The sequence below is a fragment of the Thamnophis elegans genome, chromosome 8 (assembly GCF_009769535.1).
Source record: "Thamnophis elegans isolate rThaEle1 chromosome 8, rThaEle1.pri, whole genome shotgun sequence".
Lineage (NCBI taxonomy): Eukaryota > Metazoa > Chordata > Lepidosauria > Squamata > Colubridae > Thamnophis > Thamnophis elegans.
Genome location: NC_045548.1, coordinates 44,969,136 through 44,995,937, shown reverse-complemented (window position 1 = coordinate 44,995,937; position 26,802 = coordinate 44,969,136). Strand labels below are relative to the sequence as shown.

Below are 26,802 nucleotides of genomic sequence, written 5' to 3'. Positions count from 1 at the left end.
TCAGAGGTTTAGACTGGCATTTTTTATCAGACTATCGAGTCTTTCTCAAGGATCTGAGATTGTCTGATGTTTCATGATGTTAAATATATATATCACAGGATAAAAATTGTTCCAAGTAAAGCTGCCTTTTGCAATTGACTAATAGTGATTTTATCAATGCCTCTGATATTCAGGTGATGCTCCATATATTTTGGAATTGTACCAATATACCTATTACTATTAGTATTACTTTTATTTTCTTTATTAGTCTTTCTACTTCTATTTGTAGGACTTTTTTGTTTTGTGATTCCTCCGCCTCTTCTATTCCACTGTCTTGTATACACAATAGTATGGAATCACAGCTGCCAATTCTTTAGCTGATACTGGCTTTCATACGCATTGACTCTTTCTAAGAACTTAGGATATTTTAAAATATCAGGTAGTATATGTGGAAATCAAAGAGTGTGACCTTTGGTAATTGAACAGATGAGATTTTTGTCCACAGCTGGTTTATGCCATGCTTTTTCAGTTTTAATTTTCAAATTTTGATACTAAGTCATCTTCTCCAATTCTTTGCCATCTATTTTCTGGCATCGTTATTTTAAATCAAGTAACTGGAAAATATTACATAGTAAAACATTTCTTATTAGTTTATAGATGAATACATTGAATTAAAATAATTTAATACCTTTATGAAAATTTGACTTGACTGATTTCTACAAAACAGGTAACGTAACATTTTTTATTTGAAGAATTATTGCTTCTAGACTTTCCTGAAGCCAGAATTGTTCTATAAAAGTACTGCAGAAAATTCTTACATAAACAGTTTGTAACCTAATGAAAATCTATATAAAAATAGCATCATTCACATTCTTAAATAAATTTGTTCTGCCATTCAGTTTGAGACATGTAAATGATAAATATCCATGTTTACAGAATCTACTAAAAGTTTTTCATGAAAATTACTGAAATGCCTTCAAATAATAAGTAAATGTTACATAAACTATAATATAAGGAGCACACAACTGAAAATTAATACATAAATATCAAGACAATTGTGTCAGACAGAGAAAATGGAGCAAACAATTGCAAGTTTGTATATAAATGTCAAAAAAGAAAAAAAATAAACTAATTTGTATACCTTGTTAAAATGTGTATTAAATGAATGGAGCTATTTTTTTATGGAATGAACAACAGAAGAACCAAAAATGGCTGTATATGACAATATATGCTTTTCTCCACATTGTTATTTGGAAATAAGGAAAGCTAGGAGTAACCTAATGTTAAGTTGAAATTGGGAACTAAGTACTGCAAAGTGTGTGAAGAAAAAGAATGAAAGAAAAGGTCAAAAGTTAATATATTCTGAATGTGGATTGAATGCAAAAATATGAGTAAACAATCTGGAACAACATTGGAATTGGGCTACTGTATGTAGGGAAAAGTAATGAGAATTAAATTTCAAAACAAATATGAAGGAAGAATGAATGGGTTGAAAGGAAACAGGAGGCTGAGATCATTACTGGAGTTGAATTCCTCGAAAAGGAAAGGTGAGAAATTTAAAACCAAAAGTTTTAAAGTAGAAGATGTTGCATATGGATTTACTGGAAAAGTGTGGGGTAGTGAATGGTATTGGTGTATAAACTTCACTTAGCTATCTTTGTCCATGTTAGGACTTTAATTTCATTGGTATACTTTACGAGCTTATACTTTTAGTATACTTTAAAACTAATCTTTATTCTGAAGGTTTGGGAGGGTGTTTGTTTAGGCTCCCTCCCGGGGGGGGGACCCAACCCCCCCATTTTGGAACTATCTTCTGAAGTCATTTACTGGTAGCTACCTTCACACAATTTCAGATGACGGTATCTTTTTATTTCCTGCTCAGATGCTATATTCTAAAGCACTTTAATAAACCAACATATGCAAACTTCCCTGATGTGAGAAGCATTCTTTTCCTTGATTCTGGAGAAGAGGGTAGAAGCACTTTTGCACACAACATTATTCCCTGTGTACAGGACCTTGCTGTTTAAAAGGTATACCTACAATCCGGTATTCCGTATGGCTACATACAGATATGGCAATGCAATTTGCAGTCTTACCTTAGATTGTGTTTAAAAAGGGATATGTGTAGCACTTCTAAAAGTGTGCCAAGATGTAATATAATATATAGCATATTTGTATGCAGAACCTTTCTTCAGATTAGATTTTATTCTAAAATGACTAGAACAGCGGTGAGTGCATTAAGACCATTTACAAAGTGGAAATCAAATTTCCTGAAAAAACAAACATCTTAACAATTTAGTCCCTATCTACTGGAAAATGAACTCACTTAAACATTTTCTGTTAAGTTTCCTGTTTGTTATATCTAAGAAAAAGTCACTGAATTGATTGGAAGATAAAGATTTTAAATCAAACATGAAAATCTGCTCAATATACCAATAACTGCTTTTTACAATCCATCTACATAATGTATTCTCTATCAACTTCTTTTATCGTTTTGCAAATTACATTTCATTTGAGTCAGATTAATAAAAAGTATGGCACAAAGATTATAAAGGGGCATGTAAATTTACTTTAACAATATAGCAATAGCAATAGAGCCGAGGTGGCGCAGTGGTTAGGGCGCAGTACTGCAGGCCACTTCATCTGATTGTTATCTGCAGTTCAGCGGTTCTAATCTCACCGGCTCAAGGTCGACTCAGCCTTCCATCCTTCCGAGGTGGGTGAAATGAGGACCCAGACTGTGGGGGCAATATGCTGACTCTGTAAACCGCTTAGTGAGGGCTGAAAGCCCTATGAAGCAGTATATAAGTCTAACTGCTATTGCTACTTTAACAATATGGAATTTCAATGGTTCAAATTAATAAAAAATACTCAATAATGGGATAAGAATATTTGTTATGAAAACAGAAAAATGAACTTATTTCTTTTGAAGGTGCATTTACACTACTTTAAAAATAGGGTTCTGCTTAAAAAAAGTCACAATGGTGCCTTTTAATTCTCAGATTTTAGTAGCTGCAGCCACATTGACAAGAATGTGTATGTAAAATATACACTACTAGAATTTTGATAGCCTAATTTGAGGGGAGTGGATTTGAAGCACTGCCTTCTTCATTTAGAAACACTGTAGATTTCTGGAAACCTTCCCTTTTTCTCAACATTTTAGTTTTATGTTGCAGAACAAATGTATTTAAATCCCAGCTGATTATTTTTGCAGGAGAATTCATGGGAAGGTAGACTTGCTCTTCAAAAACACTCTGTGCAAAATCTTTGTCTGCCGTAGAGGCTTTCTGAATAATGTTAATTGGTTGCAAGATGAAGCTGTGTCTGGATTCCAGTTCTGTCAAATCGTTCCCACTAAAATCCATTTCTGAATTAACTGGCTCTTCAATCTTCAGCCATGTTTTGGCTTGGTGACCATTTGTACTCCTTTTTGCAGGAATATCATTGCTTAATTCAAGTCTGCTATCCTTGCTTGACACTACTGTGCTCAAGTTCAGGTCTCCATAATATATTGGGATGATAGGTTGAGCCTCTAGGGTTGTCAACCCACTCGAACCTTCCTCCATTTCAGCAGAGCTCATTCCCAGCAAGGAGAATGATGTGGATGAATCATCCAAGTCTCCACTCGTATTAACAGTGGCAGTCTCTGCTCTTTGATTTTGTTTAGAGTACCTGTTCAGCAGTGCAAAAATTCTATCTACATCCTTCAAGTAATTTCTCCAGTCATCAGAATGAATGCTGTAGTTGTTTCTGGCTTCATATAAACTTTCATTCACACTGTACAAATCTTCCAGTCCTTGCCAGCTGATGCTTTCTGTAAAATTTGGGAGCTTAGCCTTCCCATCCATGCCATAAGTGTCCTCTGTTAAAAAACAAGAAAGAAACAGTAATACTTGTAATATTGGAAATCAGTCGTGTGTAGTTAGCTTGGAACTGATTCAAATTGCTTTGGTTCAAATTTAATTTAATTTAGAAAGTCAAATCAGTTCCATTTGGCACTTCAATCTGATTCTCCAAATTGATTCAAGAATATCTAGTTTGATTGTTGATTCAAAGTGATTCATAGAACCAATTGAAAAATCAGTGATTTGAATTAAATATCAATCTAATCTTAGCACAGTCGTATTTAATAATTGCCTTCTCAGTTGAGTAGCACAATACAGGAAAATCCTTACATGCTCTTTTTCAGAATTTTAGTATATTGGTTGCAATGAGAAAATACCAGCTCTTTTAATATTAGGCAGGGATATGCAATCAATATTTTACGCAAAGAGATCAAGTATGCCATGAGTGGTTTAATACCAGGCAGCAACATTTTCTTGCATTTGTTCTTAGAAGGTTCCATTCAATGTGATGAAAGTGAATTTGCTTTAGAAATTCTTCCAAAAAAAGAAAAGCATTACAGAAACATTCACATGGATTTCTTGCTGTTATAGTGATTGACATTTAGTTGCGAGATAGCCAAAGCATATGTATGAACAGTCTTTCATTATACACTTATTTCTCCCTGGCTTAATTAAATCCCAGGGGATCATAAGGAAACTCCTTTTATTGGAGAGTACTTCTAATTTGATGTCACCAAATCTTTGCAAAACAGGGCTTACAACAATATGCTCAGATATAATATAATAGTCTATATTTAAGTAAAGCACGCTGTAGTTCATAGCAAAAAAAATAATAATTTCTAAGCAGTAACTAAATAAATTGGTGAATGTGTTGAACAATGCTTTTTCCCCACAGCACATCCTGAAATTGGGGCACCACAAGGAGCTTCTGAGATGAGTTTAATCTGGTGGCCCTGCAGAATACCTAGGGACCAAGTCATATAGAAAATTTCTCTTTTTCCTGGAGATGTGGATGTATCAAGACAAAGCAAAAATCAGCTTAACTTTTTTTAGCTTAAACAGAAACATTTTTAAAAATTAAATGCTGAAGATAAAAGAATCACTTAAGAGTAAGTTCTGTTGTACACTTCTATAGCATGTAAATTGTTTTACCTTTACATTGCAGATAATAACATGTTAAGCTAATTCTTGCTTGTCTTCATAATATTTCTCAGCTATATTAACCTACTTTTGTCCAATCTTTTTGCATAAAACTGGAAAAGTTATTGATGCCCAGCTCCAGAAAAAGAAAAATGGCCACATTTGCTAATTTTTTATCTTTCAAATGGTTTGAGCTACAATGTTTGTCAATAATGGGGCCTGTATTAGCATATATGTGGAGGAAAACAGGTGAAGACAGAAACATAACAGGTATTTTTCTACTAAAAGCACACATTTGAACATTTCAGGAAAGTTCTCATGCAAGGAATAATAATTGACACCAAGAGTTCTTTTATCTCTGGCCTATTCGTAATTGTTATAAAAAGAAATACTTTTGTGGGGGCAATAAGACGTGTCAAGATCTTCTATCCATGTTGCCCAGTTGACTTTGTTTTCCATAAGTTTTCATCTCCAGTCAGTAATTAGGAGGGATAAAGAGTATATTTGTTTTGTAGATTTTTTTTAGAATGTAACAACAAATGGAAAAAACAAATGTCATTTAATTGATTAATATCCTTATACAGGCAGTAGCAACATTACCAATACCACTAGATTCATTTGTGTGCTTGTGGAAATAACGCAACTAAACTAGAGACTGAGGAGGACTTATTATAGACACTAATTGCAAATATGGATGCACATATGGACTATGCAGGGGGGTCATCCAGAAAAGCTTTCACATGCTTCAATCTCAAAATCTGTGAACATATAGCTTTCCTATCAAAAAGGAAGCAAATCTTATACAGTGAAGACTCGACGTGCCCAAATATTTGAGGAATTGGAGAGAAGCAGAAATTATTGGAATTAAAATGTAGGTATCTGACATTGAATAATATGCAACAATTTTATCATAGGACTAATTTGTAGTTCATAATTTTTAGGTCAATCAGTAATTTTAATCTTTGCCATTGTATGCAATGTCTAAGGCAGAGGCATCCAAACTTTTTGCAAAGAGCGCTAGATTTGGTGAGGTGAAAATGCGGGGCTGACCATTCAGCCTGACATTCTTTGAACCATTGACATTAATGTGCAGTGAAGGAAAAAACGCTGAGTGACAGGCTGAGCTGGCGGGGAGAAGAGGCTGCGGGCCATTCAAAATTTGAAAACGGGCTGCAATTGGCCCTCGGGCCGGACTTTGGACATGTCTGGTCTAAGGAGAAGCAACAGAAGAAGCTATTACACTGAAAATCTTTTTTTTTAACTTTCCAAAGATGTCTGACTGACTAGTGATAAAAGTACTCAGCTAGATAATGACCTTAGATTTTATATTCTTAAGAAATATAGAAAAGAAAGTTTTTGGATAGAATGGTAGAGGCAGATGGAGGGACGTTTGTGTGCTAATGATTAAATCAATATGACATAATCACTTTGGTGGTATTGATATCAATTAAACAGCAAATTTTTACAGAAAGAAGGAGGGTGCAATTCAGAAGAGGGACCTTAGAAGTAAATCCAGGAAAGGACTTAGTACTAGAGAAAACATTAGAAATAATTAAAAAAAAATTAAAAATGAAGATTAAAAACAAAATCAACTTCAGCCATATCAAAGCAATGTTTCCAAACTTAGTGTCTTCCAGATGGATCAAGAATTCCATAAATCTAAGCCAGAGGATTCTGTGATTGTAAGACATAGTGGGAGTCCCCGTGCCATTGGGACAAATCTAGAAAGTGCCAATTTGAAGACTATTACCCCCCCCCCCCAAATGCTATGTTACTCAGGACAATAATTTGGTGTAGCAACATTGTGGACTTTTTCTGAATACAGGTACTCCTCAGATTATGACAGCAACTGACAACAAGAACTCCATCACTAAATGACATGGTCATAAAGCATGAAATCATGTGATTGCATCACTTAGCAATGGCAAGGTTGCCATTGTTGAACAAAGATTACATGGATCATAAATCAAAGACATCACATGCTCATGATTTCAGATTCTCTACTGGTTTCCCTGTTGATTTTGCTTGTGGAAAACTGGCAGAGAATGTCAGAAATCCCAATTAGGTCACCAGGGGGGATGTTACAATGGCTGGAACTCCGAGTCTCCATCCTCATTCAGCACCATCATAGATCTGAGTGGTCACTGAACAATGTGCCTATACCAAGAAGAGGAGCACACTTGCGTATATGTATTCTTATAGGTGTGCCTGTACATATAGATCCTAGAAGGCATATCCCAAAAAGAAAAGAATGTATATTAATTGAATCAAAAATAATTACAATTAGCAACTTATAAAGGAAGGTAGACCATTTGCAAATTTAAATGAGGCCTATCTGCATATACCAACCATTTCCCCTACAAATACGTCTCTCACACAGATAACCATACATGCTCCTTCCTTTAGAGACAAGGGGAGACAACCCATGTAGAAAAGGAAAGAGGTAACAGGGTAGAAGGCAGAAATGCTTTGTTTCTGTGTTGCAAACAGGTTAGATTCACCAGACAAACAGCCTTCTCAAGCCCCAACTAATCTTCAGTGCTAATTCTACCTTTAAGTGGCTTAATGCTAATCCCTTTGTTTTCAACAATATTTCCTGCCTTATCAGCGAGGTAGTTTAAACCTTTCTATCATTCACCTCCCAATTCATGACATTCAGTTGATCAAGAAGTTGACTTATTGTTTTTATTTTAAATGATCATAGAAGCTTTGGTGAATAAGTTGCTTATTTTAGTTTCTTACTGAATAAAACTGTGGCTCAGTTTGATCTGGATGCAAGTTGATACTGGCCTCAATCACCTCTGGTTTTGCCTGAGACAAATCTGATCTTCGGTGAAGGTAATCATTGAGCCATCAATTTGAAGTGTGTAAGATAAAGGTAAAGGTTCTCTAGCACATATGTGTTAGTCATTCCCGACTGTAGGGGATTGTCCTCATCGCCGTTTCAAAGCTGAAAAGCCAGCGCTGTCTAAGACTTCTCCATGGTCATGGCCAAAGGCGCACGGAACACTGTTTCCTTCCCACCAAAGGTGCTTCCTATTTTTCTACTTGCATTTTTACATGTTTTCAAACTGCTAGGTTGGCAGAAGCTGGGACAAGTAATCAGAGCTCACTCCGTTATGCGGTGCTTGGGATTCAAACTGCCGAACTGCCAACCTTTCTGATTGACAAGCTCAGCGTCTCAGCCACTGAGCCACCGCATCCCTTTGAAGTGTATAAAGACTGGTAATTGTTGCCACCAGTGCCACAGTAAGCAGAGACAACTTGAAGCAATTTGACAGAGTAACAATCCTTGAGAAACTAAGCAGAAGGAAGCTTGTAAATCCCAAAAATGAAACAATGTAAATATTTTCTAAATATGTAACAAAGCCCAACCTCTTACTGAGGTTCTGCAAAACAATCCAATAATCCTAAGAGTCACTCTTCTTTGAAAATTAATTTCTTAATTATTATCTCATAGCATTCTATATCATCTGGGTGCTGATCCAATCCACATTGGCTTAACTTCAACAGCTTTGTAACATCAGTTTTATTGGTGCAGAATTACTTAACCCTTTTTTTGCATTTATTTGGGAAATGTGCATAAGTGTATTATGGACCAGGTCACCATCTTGCAAGCTGACATCAGTTTTATAAAACAAGAAGTTCTAAAGGAGAAAAAGTGAACAAGTATCCATTCAAATATATTTCATACAATGTAAGCTCAATTGATTTTGCTTTGCTGTGCAAAGGTACATGTATTTAAGCACCTTCTTTAGGGCATCATGACCTACAATACATACAACAGTACAAGAATGTATTCTTCATTCCAGGTTGCCTAAACACATGGAAATTCCTGATACCCATAGAGAGTGATATGTAGATGTTCTAGATCAGGGCTGTCAAATTCCCGGGCCATGGGCTGGATGCTTCATACGCTGGCCACACTCACGCCCAGTTTAGCAATGGGGGAAAACACTTCCAATACATCATGTGATGCTGCCATGATAATGTGAATTTGACATCCCTGTTCTAGATGGAAAGACAGATGGGGTGGATTGGTGAATAAATGGCTGAGCATTTTTTCTGCACTATACCTTCTCTCCCTTCCTCTGCTTAAATATGAGGATGAGAGTGAATTTCCTAAGGTGGAATAAAATAAAATAAAATTTTGATGTAAATATATTAAATGTCTTGTGAAAATGTAAACACCAGTGGTTTCATGAACAGCATTAGCGCTTGCATGCAGCAAAAGCTATGTGATGTGCAGCAGGCAAAGTAGAGGCATTAGTTGAAATGGACCAGGTCATGCAATTATTTGGAAAGAAGCTGCTGAGGAGAATAATAAAGTGTGGATACCTGTGTGGATCATAGCTTCCTCCATCTTTATTTCCTGATATAGGAAAATACAAGAGTAACTTTTGTTAGTGTTTAGATTTGGTAAAATCATTCACAATGTAGCTTTCCATGCACAGCATCTAATTCCTAATAATAATTTTATGGGGTTAAAATCAAGTAAAGAAGTAGTCCAACAAAGAATACCTGAGTAAGGTATGTTCTGAAATGACTAAAATAGGACAAAAAAGTAATTAAGTTAAAGAAAAGGGAAATGTTTATTGGTAAAAGAAATGAAACCATAAAAAATGAGAGATAAATCTCTAAGGAACAAACCCATGATTTCTAATTATATTACAGATGATAAAAGAATGGACATATTTCCCCTTTGGGAGGAAGTGAGAGCTGATTCAGCTATGCACTTCTGTAATAGGAGTTGATGATATTGTGCAAGGCTGATGCCAATTCAAATTCCTTTCTCCTATTGGCAAGCTCAGGTTGCTAAGATCTGTAAAAAGAGGCAAGTTTCAGGCTTCGCCCATCTCAGGTAGATTTCCTAGTCACCAGAAAGTTCTAAATCGGCTAAAGAGAATATTTTAAATGACAATACAGAGGATATGCAACATTAAACTAACGTTAAGGAACACACATTAAGGTCTCATTATCTAACCATCTTAATGGTTATTTGTATAATAAAAACATGACCACTGTGGGTCATTTATTTTTATCTTATCATACTTTTATCTTATCATACTCTTATCTCAATTTCCCAATAGATTTTGGGAGAAAATAACCTAGCCTAATTTATTGATAATGGGTAATTATTGTATAAGGTAGGGGTGATTTCTTAAATCTATCCTAACTTACATTGACCAAAGAAATGCCTGTCTGTTAGAAATATGTAGAGCAAACATATGGGTAAATAAGGAAATTGCAGCTTTTTCTACTCCTTAGATGATTGAGCCAATCACTGCCTGTCAGTCCAACCCATCTCACAGGGTAATTGTTGTGGGGAAAATAGACGAAAGAAATATTAGATTGGTTTGTCACCTTGGGTTATTCATAAAATCAATAAAGGTGAAATATAAAGAAAAATAAAATAGTTTGATATGTATTATTCATATGTTCAGTGAAGTGCATTACTTTCTTGAGCTTTTAAGTCCTTATCTAAAAGTCATTGTCAGGATCTATATTTGATCCATTATTACACAGCAAGAGGTTTCACAGACAACTTAACTGCTCCTTGGAATAATTAAGGGAAACAAAACACAGTATTCCAGTTTTTAAACCATAGGTTGTTACCTGTGTCAAGTCCCTTAGGTCTTGGATTGCACTGCTTATAACCTTGACAACTTCGTAGCTCCATTAGCTGAAGATGTAGCTGGTTCAAAATGCCTCTTTCTACTGTATGTACCGAATTTGTTAGCTGGGCATGAAAAGAAACAAATGAATGCCTGCATCTGCAAAAGGAGTGAACTTTAAATGATTATGCTTATGTATGTGGACTTTCAGCAAGTTATAACTGCTTCTCACATTTCTTTTGTAGTTATATAAACCCTTTGGAAAACACATGCAAGTATCTACAAATAATTCTTGATTTACAACTCTAATGCAACCTGCTTCTCATGATAATAAATTGTGATGGTCATAAATCAGGTCACCCACATTACCAATCCAATCTTTTTTGCAGTGATCATTACGTGAACCAAGGGGCTACTTTTGCCAAAAACTGGAAGTAAATGCCAATTATTGGCAAAATCATCAAAAAAGGCAGTTATGTGACCATGGGAGCAAAAAGCTGGAAATGCAGGGAGCCTAACATACAAATATATGACCCGGAGTTGGGTGGACAGCTTTCAAAACTTTGGAACTGGGTTATAAGTACCCCCAGGAAGTCTGTCATAACTTTGAACAGTCATTAAGTGACTGGTTGTAAATCAAGCACTACTTGTAATCTTTTCTCATGCCACATACGCCATGTACTAAGAAAGCTGCAAAGTATTCATGACTCTACGCTTGGATCAAAACTTGGATGTGAAAGTGTTTGGGGAGACAAGTGTACATTATTTTGAGTTTCATCAAGATATAAAATGGGATATAATTGAAATGTATTAATAGTGGCTTAACTAAGTTAGTGTTCCACAACTGTATCATTTTTAACCTACATTTACCTGATAGGGATCAGAATTCATATCAAAATACTCCAAAAATCCTGTAGCAAATTCACAGAAGAGGAAGTTGTGTGTTTCATTTACTGTTCGCAAACACCAGTAAGTGTTGTTGTTGGAGCTTGTACAAGCACAAAATGATCCCACTGTTATAGGGGAAAAATAAATTTAAACATGCATGTATTCACATCACTTGAGCAAGGACAATCTGTTCTATAAGCAGATCACAAGCTTCATGCAATGATATTGCATGTTAGTGGACAATGCTTGTACAAAGTGCAGATATAACTATTACAAGTGCACAAAAACATTTCTGCAACCCATCTTATAATATTAAAAAACCAACCTACTGGTGATAAGAACCAATTTGGAATTCGAATTAGCTACCAGGATAACTTTCTCTCCTGGGAGTTCTTCAAAGCAGAGCCTAGACAGCCCACTATTGGATGAGTTCAAGCTCTAGATTTCTTGAACTGAGCAATGGATTAGCCCTGTTTGCCTACAAGACCTCCTCCGGATACATCACTAAATAGATAATGGGCACTGCTAGGTTCCTAGCACTGTCATATATGTTGCTGTCCCTCTATTTAATCAGGCAACTCTTTATACTCCTACTGGGTCACATAAGATCTCTGGTTTCATTTACTTGGAAACAGTTTTCACTCAGAAATCTGTAAATTTAAATCTAGTCAGTTCAGCTGTAATTGTAATTCTAGTTTGAATTAACATACCCATTTTTAATGAGCTCATTGTCTTTTTCTCTCCTCTCCATATGAGATCCAGAACAAATATGCCCTCCAACTCCCTAAGAGCTCACATCAATTCTTATTCCTATGAGCATGCATCTACTGGAAGTGGTTCTCACAGTTCCAGAATGGTGCAGTCTGCCAGTGATTGTTGTCATGAGTAAAGCAAGTGAGTCCAGGAAGGCTGCATTCGTCTCCTTTCTTCTGGCGCTTTTTCCCTTTCCTTTCTTTTTTTCTCCTCCGATTCTCTTTGAAGAGCTGAAGCTTACCATCCACTTCTTGAGCAGCATCCCTAATCATTGAAGAATATTTAATAGATGTTAAATAATAGCATCTTTTAAACATTGAGGCTACAATAAACTAAGTCTATGTACATGTAGATTTTTCACATATGAACTGACCACTGTAATTTAGCTTATAGTCTAGAAACATTATATATTATTAGTTTCCCTAGTTTCCCTAGTTCTGGAAGAGCATCATCAGTCGCATTGGCTAAGCTCACTACTGCTAATGGGAACTATTATGCAAAATATATGGATTGCACCAGGTTTTGAGAAGTTACCGTATTTTCACCCATATAACCCGCGGGTTATATGCGGTTTTCACATGCACAGCGCCCCCTGCGGGTTATATGCGTGGGCGGGGTATACGGAAGATATTTTACACGATCGGAGGCTTGCACAGGCTTGTTTCTCCGTTTCTTCCCCCACCCCGATCTCAGCTGTTTCCTTCTCCTCCGTTCCTTTCCTCTTCCCCAGCTTGCGCAGGCTTGTTTCTCCGTTTCTTCCCCCACCCCGATCTCAGCTGTTTCCTTCTCCTCCGTTCCTTTCCTCTTCCCCAGCTTGCGCAGGCTTGTTTCTCCGTTTCTTCCCCCACCCCGATCTCAGCTGTTTCCTTCTCCTCCGTTCCTTTCCTCTTCCCCAGCTTGCGCAGGCTTGTTTCTCCGTTTCTTCCCCCACCCCGATCTCAGCTGTTTCCTTCTCCTCCGTTCCTTTCCTCTTCCCCAGCTTGCGCAGGCTTGTTTCTCCGTTTCTTCCCCCCCATCTCAGCTGTTTCCCTTCTCTCTTACTCGTCGCGGGTTATATGCGTGGGCGGGTTATATGCGTGGGCGGGGTATACGGAAGATATTTTACACGATCCGGAAAACCCGCGGGTTATATGCGTGGGCGGGTTATTTGCGTGGGCGGGTTATATGGGTGAAAATACGGTAATCTGCTTAATCTAACCTCTGTGATTTTAGTTTTGTTCCCCTCCCCCCCGAAAAGAACTAGCTTATTTCACAGCGGATCACAGATATTACTTCTCAGCTACTCATCTCTATCATTAAGAATATAAAGACATAAAATCATGTTCAGAAACCTATATGCTTTTAAGTATACATAGAAACCTGTCATAAACAACGCTTCCTGCTGTTATTTATAGTCTTCTTTGTCAGTGGTGGAATACGGTTACTGCTGTTTATTTTCCTATTCTTTACTTATACATCTATCAGATAATTAATAATTTAATATGCATTTTAAACAATAGTGTTATGCTTAGAATGGCCCTCTCTAAAATTTAGGCTGATTAACTCTAAAACTTTCTCTTAGAAGCTGTGAACTCTGAGATCTTACGCATGATGATTGGGATACTCTGCCATATAATCACCATCAGTCAATTGCAGCTTTACTTGAAACAGCCTGCATCTTGCAATGATACCCTTAATACTATCAAACAACATCTGCCTATCTCAGGTCCTTGGGAAGAACCTGATGGATAAAAATACCAAATTCTGGTCTAAACATCCATCTGATTGCAATCAACCATAATAATAAAATCCATTGAATTTAAATATATAAAAAGTACAAACAAAACACATTAAAACCTAAGCAGCTCTAACCCTAAAGGAATACTGGAATACAAGCAAATAACCCCTTTCTAAAAAAAAGAACACATAAAGTAGACCCTGTAAAACCTACTAACAATTTATAACGAATTAAAAGAAAGTGGACAGCTTATTTGAAGTTGTTAAGTAAGGCCATCTGTATCTATCTATCTCTTGGTTGGGCAAGACTTCCTGGGAGATGACTTGTAGTAGTGGTGAATGAATCATTAGGAGATTAGGTGATTCTGCAGGTTCTGGAGGAGACAATGGTCCAGGGGTGAAATCCAGCAGGTTCTGATAGGTTTTAGAGAACTGGTAGCAGAAATTTTGAGTAGTTCGGAGAATCAGCAAATGCCACCTGTGGCTGGTCCCAGAGTGGGGTGGGAATGGAGATTTTGCAGTATCCTTCCCCTGTCATGCCCACCAAGCCACGGCCACCAAGCCATACCATGTTCACCAAGCCACGCCCATAGAACTAGTAGTAAAAAAAATTGAATTTCACCACTGCAGTGGTTTAATCACTCCAGTAAACTATGACTGGATCTTATGAAACAGACAATTTCATCCAGTCTCCAATCTTCCTTTTTTAGAAGGAGGTTGCATTTCAGCAAAGTTGCCCTGGAGAAAATGAATTAAGCAAGAGTTCTTTCATTTGGTTCAACTGGAGATGTAATCCTTTTTGATAAATCTATTCTGGGGGGGGGGATATCGTCCTTCTGACCCTCTTTGGTCTCTCAGTAACCTTTAATACCATCAACTATGTTATTGTTCTGGACTGGTTTAGGGGGTATTAGGAGGCACAACATAATGGTGGTTTTCTGCCTATCTTCAGAACTGGTTCAAGCTGGTTTGCTGAGGAGAGACAGATCTCCATGGTGGGATGGCTTAGGGATCCCTTCCACTTTTCTTTAACTTAAATAAAGTTAAGTTATATAAATAAAACTGTTAGATGTGATCATTCATTGACATAGCTTACGGATCATTTGTATGCTTTGACTGTCAGTTAAATATATTCACCCTGATCAACCAAGACAAGTGATGCTTGGCTATAGTCCTAGGAAGATGGAGTAATTATAGGCTCATTGTATTTTACACAATTATGATATTTAACCTTGTCAGTTTTAATGTGCGTCTAAGTCACCAATAGAAATGGATGGGAATATACTGTACTCAGGTAAAGTGAAAATGTATGTTTAGAAACTGAACAAAATTGAAGTAAAAAGAACTGGATACATCACAATTCCAGTGAAATGAACATAAAGTTAAGCCATCAACATGAGATACAACAAAAAAAATTGAAAGGTACCCAAGAAGTTTGTTAAAGCTATTTACTTATTCCAAATCCCAGATCATTGCGAAACATTTTTTTTTTACAAACTTCCCATAGCATGTGAATGACAAGATGATTGGAAGATAGGTCTCATAAATATACACTGGAAAGATAATAGGCTGAAAATTAACAAGACTCACTTAAATGGATGTAGATGACTTGTCTTAAGCTTTTCTTGAACTTTTGCCCCCTTTTCTTTGTGGTAATAGCTATAAAGAAATATAAAAAACTTTCTGTAAAATGTTCATTTAAAGCAAAACATGTCTGATATTTTAAAATCTGATCATGAGAAACACTGATTCTATACACAGTGGGCATCTTTTAAAGAAGCATGGATCTGGGGTAAAAATTTTGTTGAATTTTAGAAGCATTCTAATAATACTACATGACTTCTTTACATGCTTAGTTAATAGTTAAAAAATCAACTTCAGAACAATGTCATGCTCCCATGTACGTTGGTTTCCAAGTTAGATGATAATATGTAAGTTATTGAGAATGTTTTACATACCTTTTTTTGTTACAGTCACATTCATCTGGTTTTCGTCTTTTAAGATGTCCTCTTACTTCTCTTAAATTTTTAATTTTATCCTGGAGCGCTTCAATCTGAAAAAAGGACGACTGGTTTAATAGTAATATATACCCAATTCTTATATTGTTCCTGATAAATTTTCCCATTAAACTATTTCATATCATTGCTAAATGTATATGAAAATTATTATTGCTTTTTAACATTTTAAATTATTCATATGTTACAAGCACATCTTGTAAATTGTTGTATATCTACACATGCTATTACAATAGCAAGTCAGACATGTGAACTGCCACTAAACAATTATTTCCAAAGGCCATAGAGTGTTTAGAATGTTCTTTAGTGTGATGTGGATTACAACATTGGCTACTCTCAGTCTATTTGTTTAGATTCTGTAGTTGTTCCATGCTCCATTTCTTATATTAGTTTTTTTTGAAGTGAACAGAGTTGCTGCTACACAAACCCAATGTGTTAAAAAGTTTTATGTGGGGGAAGACTGGTTTAGGCAATCAAACCCAGAAACATGGCACACTGTCAGAAGCTGTCTTGTTTGTATCATAAATAGGACTACAGTTTGTCCAAATAATATTTTATAAGAAATCATAGTGAATGACAGTGGGCATCCTTCATACAAGAAAGGATGCTGGAAAAGAGAGAACCACAGATAAGTTTCATTCTCATAACACTAAAACAATAGTTTACCATTACCTCCAAGAACCTATATTGTGCGTATCAATATGCAGAAATTTGCACCCAATTCCAATATCATTCCAAATGTTCATTCAATATATATTTTCTGATAAATTATTCTGTTTCAAAATAAAAGTTCTAATTCTAAATTAAGAAAAGGACCTTCCAACCTCCTTGTCGATGTAGGCTTTGTGATCTTTCCAAGCTCTGGCTGAATGATATAGCTCCCTTTCACAATGAATAGAGTCATTTGAAAGAATAAAACATCTGTAAGGAAAGAATAAAGAGAAAACAATAACAGAGTGTGATATATTTGAGATACCTTGCCCAGCTTAAATTCTAGGACACTGCACAGCCATAAGAAAAGCAAATAACTCTCACTGCTTTAACAGTTAATAGCAATAGCACTTAGACTTATATACCACTTCATAGTGCTTTTACAGTCCTCTCTAAGCAGTTTACAGAGTCAGCATATTGACCCCAACACTATGGGTCCTCATTTTACCCACCTTGGAAGGATGAGTCAACCTTGAGCCAGGTGGTATTTGAACTGTCAAATTACAGGCAGTCGGCAGTCAGCAGAAGTAGCCTGCAGTACTGCACTCTAACCACCACACAACCACAGCTCTCTGTGGTAAGTGCTTGATCTAAAAACTTTCCATAGAGAAAGCAATACCAATGTTTTAGGACAGTGTATCTAAACATTAAATCTGAGCTTATGAACGCTTAAATAAGTACACAAACATTCCAAGAAAAGGCATTTGCTTTCAAATATATCTACTGCATTTCCCAGGACTTTAATGATACAAAACTATCCCTAGAATTGTTATTTTTCTCCTTCTACCTCCATCAAATATTTATCCTACCTTTAAAAGCTCTCCATGATATTGTTCTCTTTATTGTACAAACTAGTCCTATCTCAAATGTATTTTTCTTATCCTCTTGGTTCTCAAGTATCCTGCATTATGCATAAAATTCTATCGTCCAAATTAGAATAAAATTCTCTATGCAATCATAAACCTGTTTCATCTTGAATTCTCATTCAGGGTGAGTCTGCTTGTGTTCAGATAAAAATAATTTCCGACTTTCCTGCTCAGTGAGGGAAGTTGAGAAAAGAGTGAATGGCCACACAGGGAAATTGGCAGAAGGGCTCATGTGCTGCTCTAGCTTTGATGTTTCAGATCTTCTGTAGTTCTTCTAGATAAGCCAAAGTCTCTTTGGCTTTACTATTTGATATTCTTCCTAAAATGAAAAGCAGACATTCCTTTTGCTCAAAATGTATCCCCTAAGATCTTCTCTTTTCTATCCCGGAAATCTGCCCTGGGGCTATCTTTACTTCTGCTACCTGGGACAACACACATAGTAGATGGTTCTGAATAAATAATGAAAAGTAATTAAGTAAAGCACTCCTACTTATGAGTAACTTTGACAGAATCTGGCTGGCCAACTGTGTTAGTCCCATCAGCAAGCATTGCTTTTATTCCATCACCATCTTCTAGATGACCTTCCTCTGCTTCATCTTCTTCCTCTTCACTGTAACTTCCATGCCGCTTAACAATGCTTTTGGACGGAAGGATGTGCACCACCTCCTCCTCTTCCTCCTCCTTCTCCTCTTCCTCCTCCAGATTTATACTGTATATTTCCCCTTCAAATTCCACAGATAAGGACCGAGTTTGGCGAGTATGGACAAACCGAGGTTTGTATTCTGCATAAGATCACAGACTCATCAATAGGCTACTATAAAATGCACACTCTTTGAAAGAGAATCAAGACATTGGAACTAGGGCTGACATTCCTACAATGCTGATGTATATACAGTGCATATAAACAATATAAATAGTGATAGCTATTTCCAATTCTGCATTTTGGGGTAAAGATTTGCTACATTTTTTAAATTGTTATTTATTTAAAAATAATAATAATCCTTTCCAATCTTGACAGACTCTCGGTGGCTAACAGCAAGACAAAAATCATTTAAACGCAACATGAAAATAATGAAAGCAACGATATATAAAAATGCCTATAATGGCTGCCATACCAACTTTCACTAATTTGTGAAATGTAAAAAGAATTGGGTGCCTTAACCATCAGAAAGATATTCCACAAAGTGGGAGCAGCTACCACTGAGGAAAGCTCTTATCTTCTCTATATCAAATGTACATTGAAAAGAGGCAGGCCCTCTCTAGATGGCTGGCTGGATGGGCAATTTCAATTCAGTTATGTCTTTAAAAGATAACTGGTATTGAAAGAATATACTTGAACTTGCTTTATGCAGACAGAAGAATGTGCTAGTAAAATGAATTGCACAAATTCTGCAGGTGGGAGATGTAATTTTTGAATGTTCTGCAATGTAAAACTAAGACATTCTTTATAAGATTTTACCTTTGCTCTTCCAGATTACCACCTGAATATTTTTTTTAGGATGATAATTCAAAGATGTGATTCCCATCCTAACAAGTGAGTCTGAATACAGTGGAAGTTTTTTTTTCAACCTATAAGGAACAAATGATTCTTTAGCATCGCTGCCCATCGTGATCTCTGGCTTTTTCAAATCTATCATCACCTACTTTGTACACTGGATGTCCTGATGAAGCCTCTTTGATTTTTCCTTTGGGCCCGACTGGTCTGGTAATCAGCCTCCCCACAATCACAGTCATTTTCTTTGCTGCTATATCCCTGGGAATGTATGCTCCGTGTTCTTTTTCTCACAGCAAGAATGTCACTGGCTCCTTTGCATTTGTGAATACGTAGTTTTCCAGACGTGTCTTCAATACACTGCCATTTCTGTGGGAACAGGGAAAGATAGTCCAGTGAAATACAGATGGCAATAATAGCCTAGAGAACATTTATTTCTTTTTGCACCTTGTTAAACATTAATCTGTGTACTACAGTGACATTCATAATAGCCTCATCTCACCATTACTGCAGAGATATTCAGGATGCACAGGGCAATTCTTCACCTCCCTCCTGTTCTCAAATACCAACACTGCTACAACATACAGGTTAGTAGATTGTGTGCAGCAGTGCTCAAAATTTGTCAGAGGATGACCAGTGCTATAAACTAGATTTAATGAGCACTAGTTAGTTATATCATAATGCTCTGTAACTTGACATAGACTTCCACATACTGTATTAACACTTTAAGATCCCCTAGACCTCATCTAAAGCGTCTTTTATATTTTTGTTTCTATATATACTTTGTTTTTTAATTCATATACTTTTTATATTTTGTAGCTTTTAGAAATATAGAATTTTAGTTTTTAACTCTGATTTATCTTCTGGTTGTTAAATGACTATACTCCATGCTTCCTATGACAATAAATACATAAAAAATTAAGTGTTTTTAGGCAAATTAGTTTTTTAAAAATGAAATGCAAACAAGGTAGAAATCCTTCAGGTGAATTTTGTTGGGAGAGGATACATTTATAATTTGCCAAATTCAAACAATACTTGCATTATTTTCATGTCCCTTTAAATTTCACTTTAGTGTTAGCTTTATTTTGGGCAGAACTGGATGAAACTTCTCAATAATTAATGAAACCAGGCTTGCTTGGTTTCCAAAAATGAGATACGTACATATCCCTGGGATCTGTAGCCAGTAAAAAAGGCACAGAGCTGAGATATGGTTGCACCATACGAATCTGCACTGTTTCGGAAGAAAAGCAGCAGCGGTATGCAAAGCCTTTGATTTGAAAAAAGTTGAGACTGCACTTCTTGCTGTTACCAAAAGGGGTCGACAGTACTCTGCTCATAATTTAATGTTTTGAGATGCATACAAAGTTTCTTTATTCTGAGAAAGACATTTACAGGTACTAGTGGAAAAATAATTCTAGTAGAAAAGTAGTAATTTATTTTATAAAGTTACAGCTCTATTCAATGAGAAGTGATTTGTTCATGATAACCAGGAAGCTACATCATAAGCAAAAAGATTGATCCATCAAGTCAGTGTAAATTCCCCTTGACTAAATAGATACATTTTCTCCAGCGGGATTTGTCCCTAACTTGGTATTTCAGATCTTTGAATGGTGCACCTGTCAGTCACCACTGTTAATTAGCCCAACAAAAGGACTAGAATAACTGAAATGTATAGCATCTAATCTGGTGTTTAGCAGTTCTTGAGTTAAATAGATAAAACACTCATCTGTTGACTTCACCCTCGATGAGGAGGCATCCTGAGTATACAGGATACTTCACTGAATATTGAAGCCACTGCTTGAACCGTCAGGATTCTATATATAGTTTTTAGAAAATAGACAGGTTATTAATAAGTAATCCCACCTTTATGTTTTTACACTCCGATATAAAAATAATTTACTCATATCAACCATGTGAGGAATACTGGGTAGATTTACATTGTAATAGGAGGCTATAGAAATGGGGAGAGAGAATTCCAGCACCAAAGTGATAAAGTATGTGCTATTTGCTAAAATTTGAATTTATTTATTTATTTATCATTGATGTTTTTACAACTCCTGTTGGAAATAGGCAAATTATATTATAGGGAATCACATTTTGCCCAAGATCATCCATTAGAATAGCAGATTTCTACTGATTTTCTCATAGACACTTAATTTTGACCATGAAACCTGAACAACTTATAGATGTAAGTATATATAGGCATGTTTATCTTGACTGTATGTATAGTAGCTTTCTGATATTGCTGCCTTTTCTCAGTAATACCGGACCTTGTGCTTCCATCATCCTGCTACATTCTTTTCTAAAATTATTTTCACAGACTAAGCTATCTGGAAAAAAAAAATCTTTTCCTGTCTGTTGAAGAAATTACAGAGAACCAATGGTGACAAACATAATTCTGGAAAGATTTGCAATAAACCACATGAGGTAGATTATGATGCTCTCCCTTTATTGGTTTTTGTAAGAGTGTTAATGTAGCTTTGTATTCAACATCATTAAAGTGCAATAAATGTCCCTCTGAAGTCTAAAAAGTAAACACCGTTTATTTAATATGCTGTGACAGCTTGAAACAGCCACAAAAGCCTTTCGTGTAATAAGGAAATTAATTACATCGTCTACAAAATATGTCTCAATGATAGGCACGCCTGAAGGTTAGGGAAAGAATCATTGCCAGCTGACAATTCAAGCTTTAAATATGCTGGAAAGTTTGACTGCCAAGACATAAAAAGTGCAACACGGAGTAAAGAACTTGTTCATAGGATTCAGCAAGATTTGAATTTCTTCAACATGGTCTAACCCAGTGTTTTTCAACCTTTTTTGTGCAAAGGCACACTTTTTTCATGAAAAAAATCACGAGGCACACCACCATTAGAAAATGTTAAAATTTTTTAACTCTGTGCCTATATTGACTATAGGCAGCAATGTTCCCTCTAATTTTTTTTCAGTGTGAGCAGAAAAGTATAGTGTTTGAGTGGCACATTTTCATGTCTGAGCACCTGAATTTTTTTCATAGATGTTTCACAGAGCAATTGATTTATAGGATCTGAATTGGAATGGAGAAAAATGGTTTTGTGCATGAGTGTGTATGTGTGCGTGTGTGTATGTGGGTTTGAGTGAGCGATGGTTCCAGTAAGGGAACTGTGCCTATTTAGAAAAGAAGGTAAATTATTGCAAACATGATATATGTTTCTAGAGAGAGAGAGAGAGAGAGAGAGAGGGAGGGAGGGAGGGAGGGAGGGAGAGAGAGAGAGAGAGAGAGAGAGAGAGAGAGTATCCCTCCTTCCTTCAGCCCAACACATTCTCGCTGGCATCCCAGCCAGACGAGAGGGACTGCAGAGGGTCTCCCTGAGTTTAGGGCAGCGAGTCAGGGCTGGGCCAGCTTGGGCACCGCAGAAAAGCAGTGGCAGCCAAAAGGGGAAGGGCAGGAACAGCCTGAAGCCACCCCCACACCAGCTAGAGGGGGTGCTGTGGGCTGCAGGCGGCGGCGAACAGGAAGAGAAGCGAATGGCAGCCAGCATCCCTGCCTTCTTCCTCCCAGAGCCGCTTCTTTGCCAGCCTCTCAGCTGATCGGTGCCAGGCAGCCCCCACGGGACGAGCGCTGCCGGGGGGAGATCCGGGGGAGAGGAGGGAAAAGGCGTCCCGAGCAGAAGTTTCCCTTCTCCTCCCCCTCCCGCTGACTTCTCCCCAGCAGCGCTGGGAATGGAGTGGACACGTGGGGGACCAATGGGAATTCTCCCTTCTGCAGCGTCATCGGTCTCCGGGCAGAGTTTTCCTTGATTTCACCAATCAGAAATCAGAGTTCAGAAAGGAGGGAAGGGGGATATTTCCAGTCACATTTAAAGACATTCAAAAACACTGCGCTGCACTTTGAAACTTGTGCGCGGTGTTTCTTTGTTACCTGCGCGGCCGCTCACGCGCGCAGCTTAGAGGGAACGCTGATAGGCAGGTGTTTTTCCCACGGCACACCTTACACTATGCCACGACACACTAGTGTGCCGCGGCACAGTGGTTGAAAAACACTGGTCTAACCTATAATATATGTGGTAAAAGAGGCTAGTCAAGAATGAATAGACGCTGAGTGAAGGTAGATTGAATACACAGGCAGTCCCTGGTAACAGCTATTCGATTATGACTGTTTAAAGTCACAAAGGCACTGAATGAGAAGTGGCTATGACCAGTTCTCAAAGTTCCAGCATCCGCACAATCACATGATTATGATCTGGGTGCTAGGCAACTGGCTTGCAATTATGACAGTTGCAGCACCCACCTATGTGATTGTAATTTGCAAGCTTCCTTGCTGGCAAAGGAAGCAAGCAATGTCAAGGGGCAAGATGGTAGGGAAGACTGCAAGTTGTTGGGGTAAGTCCGCCATGACTGTACCCCTTTATGCTTGTACCGTGTTCCCTAGTCACTCACACACCATCGAACACCTTTGCCCCATCTGGCAGCAGCCATCCTAAGCCCTGCTATACTCATGCCATGGCTCTCCCGCTATTTGCACACTCTTGTGTATTTTCCCCCCAGCAGCATCCATTTACTTAACTGCTATAAGCTAAGTGGGACTTGCAACTACTTGCCAGCTTCCCCCAGTGCCATCATAACTCAAGGAATACCTTTAACAGTAAGTGGCTTGAGGAAACAAGTATGTTACTGTTGTGGCCCAGCAGTGGCTGGTTGAGCTGTTGGTGGAATCTGAGAGCGGTGAACACTATGGGACTGCCCTGGAGGCTGAAGAAGACTCTGGGGGGGGGGGTGTTAAGAGTCAGAGCAGGGACTAGAGAGGCCTGTTGGCCACCAGGTGGTGTCTGAGTCAGGCAGCAGTGAAGAGGAACAAGGGAGGTTGTCCCTGACATGCGGATGCGTAGAGCTGATAGGAGGAGAGAGCAACTTTGGAAACAGGCTCACAAAAGGAAATAGGAAACAGGTGGCTACTGAGTGGCCCCTCCCAGAGAGCTTATAGCTGGGGCGATGGGAGGGGAATTTTGCAGGAAACAACAGTTATTTATCCAGGTTAGCGAACGTTTGAAGAAATCCGTGAGTTCAGGACTTCTTTTCATAAGAGATAATTTTCTGGGCTCCTAGCCAAGGCCTATCTCCCTCCTTAGTCGTGGCAGATAGCCAAGCTGGTGTCAGTATAAGTTAGAGGCTTGGGACAGAACAGTTATAATTGTTACAAGGAGGATTGACCTATGAATGAATGAATGAATGAATGAATGAATGAATGAATGAATGAATGAATGTATGTATGTGTATATATGTATATATACATACATACATACGTGTATGTATGTATGTATGTATGTATGTATGTATACATGTATAAACAACATGAACAAACATGATGATACCTCCCGCCTACCAGACATCTGGAAGCCAGCCCTAATCAACAAACGAGCCCCACCCACCACCCAGGCCGTTACAACACGAAACAACAATGGACACACAGCCAGCATCAATCAGCATCCATCTACCAATCATGATACAACCACACAACCAATCATTCCACTTACTGAAACAACACCAGCACTCCACACCCACCCACCAAGATTTATAGAAAGACGGAAGAAGCAGGCTACTTTCTGCAAGCCAGATGACTACCGGATGGACGCTGGGAGGCATTTTTTTCTTGTTTTCCTCCTCTAAACCTAGGTGTGTCTTAAGGTGAGGAGCATCTTATGGAGCGAAAAATAAGGTACTTCTTATATATAATGGAACTCCACCTCCTCTTTTATTAGGTATGTTTCTTTAATCTCTCTAGCTGTATATTCCATTCATGGGTTTCATCCCACCAAGTTTCCGTAATGCAACAATATCATATCTGCCCTCATGTACTTGAATTTCTAGATCACCCTGTTTATTCTTCATTCTTTCTGCATTACTGTATAGACATTTGAGTCCTTTTTGACTGACCCTGTGTTTACTTTCTACATACCCTGCTTTATGTCTGAGTTCTCCTTCTTCCTTACCATGTGTTTGATTAGTGCACATGGTATGGCACACCCTTATCAAAAGCTTGATTTTCCTTCGTATTAAAAAGTCCCTTAAAAAACTGGTTCATATGACATGTGTTATCAAATTAATCACTGTATGATCACATCAGCTCTTAAAGAATTATGAGGTATAATTAAATATGTGTTATATCTACTGCTTACCTGACCAGGTTGCTCACAAGCTGTTTGGTATCGCGTTTGTTGACATAATTCTTTTACTCTCTCATATTTAGGCAAATGATTTGACTGTTGAGTATTTTTGCCCAATTCCTCCTTCTTACGCAAAAATTTGCTTTAAAAAGAAAAGAGGCAGTACTTTTGAGAATGTATGAATAATATACATGAATCAAAACAGAAGCGTCTCTATGAATTGGAAGTAAATCAACAAGGACCAATAATTGTTTATCAGAGAATTAAAAGCAACGTATTTGAAATACAGGTCACGGTGAGACATGAGAAGAGTTTCAATCTAAAGCAGTGTTTCTCAACTTTGGCAACTTTAAGATAGGTGGACTTCAACTCCCAGAATTCCCCAACCTGCATGGATGGACTTCAACTCCCAGAATTCCCCAGCCTTCACACTGAAGTCCACATATCTTAAAGTTGCCAAAGACTGAGAAACACTGGCATAAAGAGATCTTTGAGAAGTCTTATATGATTTATGTATGTTCTCCGGGATATCTAAAAAGACTTTCTCCATGCTCAGTTCTTTCCAATGAGCAGATTTCCACATTTTGCAGGAAGATATGTACACTGGAGGAGGAACATATTTTAGTGTAGAACATGTCTATGTATATGATGTAAATGTATATATGTATGCTGTGTGAAAAAGTCCTGCACGGTTTACGGTTTACAGTTAATGACATGTTTTGGATAGGCCATTGATTTTAGATATTTTATGCTAACTGCTATGTAAATATTGTTATATTTAAATAAATACTAGTAGTTTTTAAGTGAAAAGCATACACTTTTTGCAATTTGGTGCTGTTTGGATGGGGATTGTGAATTTTCTTGCATGCTTACAATATCTATGAAGACAGATTAACTGATGCATACCCAGTGACATACAACACGTTTACTAAGGCCGATGCTAATATTTTGTTAAAATTTTTATTGTTTGTGGTCCTGAAAAGGACCATTTACGTAACCAAACATGGTTACTAATATGAAATTGGCCAGCCCTTATTGCTTATCGCCAGGCGGCATCGCTTCGGCATAGACTGTATAAGCCTTTGCATGTGATCTTTGGTGACAATGTGGTGCCAGGCTGCAATAATGGATTCAATCAGTTCCTGCTTGGTCTTCGGATGCTTCTTGCTTATTTTGTAACCAATCTTGGCCTACAAGTTCTCAATTGGGTTCAAATCCAGGCTCTGAGCTGGCCAATCTAGGAGTTGAACACCATGCTTCTTCATCCACTGCTTAATGGACTTGGCTTGATGACAAAGAGTGTTGTCATCCTGGAATTAAAAGTCCTTCTTTAAAAGTTGCTGAGAGGAAGGAAGTATGGTCTTTTCCAGGACTTTAACATACTTCTTGGAATTCATGATTCCCTGCACGATTTGAAACCGACCAATACCAGAAGCAGTGATACAGTCCCAGATCATCAAGTGCAATGGATGCTTCACAGATAGATTCAGGCAGTATGGTCTAAATTCTTCAGCTGGAAATCTTCTGACATACTTATTGCACTGATTCCCAGTCAAGTAGAAATTGCTCTCATCACTGAAGATGACGTTGGCCCACTGCTCGTTGGCCTACTTGGCGTACTTCTTGGCCCACACATGTCGAC

The 26,802-nt window shown here is 37.6% G+C and overlaps 1 protein-coding gene across 1 annotated transcript in view; it reads right to left on the bottom strand.

Annotated features, from left to right (window-relative positions):
* Window positions 1-3,728: 3,728 nt before the first annotated feature.
* The window catches only part of SULF1 (sulfatase 1), an 81,020-nt gene continuing 57,946 nt past the window's right edge, over window positions 3,729-26,802 (bottom strand). Inside the window, exons 10-20 of the mRNA XM_032222247.1 lie at window positions 25,173-25,302; window positions 19,173-19,389; window positions 18,019-18,310; window positions 16,776-16,872; window positions 15,895-15,989; window positions 15,527-15,595; window positions 12,312-12,484; window positions 11,450-11,592; window positions 10,581-10,704; window positions 9,303-9,336; window positions 3,729-3,841 (exon numbers count right to left, since the gene is read on the bottom strand). Of these exons, the coding sequence (XP_032078138.1) occupies window positions 3,811-3,841; window positions 9,303-9,336; window positions 10,581-10,704; window positions 11,450-11,592; window positions 12,312-12,484; window positions 15,527-15,595; window positions 15,895-15,989; window positions 16,776-16,872; window positions 18,019-18,310; window positions 19,173-19,389; window positions 25,173-25,302 (1,405 nt within the window). The 3' untranslated portion in view covers window positions 3,729-3,810. The remainder of the gene's footprint in view (window positions 3,842-9,302; window positions 9,337-10,580; window positions 10,705-11,449; window positions 11,593-12,311; window positions 12,485-15,526; window positions 15,596-15,894; window positions 15,990-16,775; window positions 16,873-18,018; window positions 18,311-19,172; window positions 19,390-25,172; window positions 25,303-26,802) is intronic.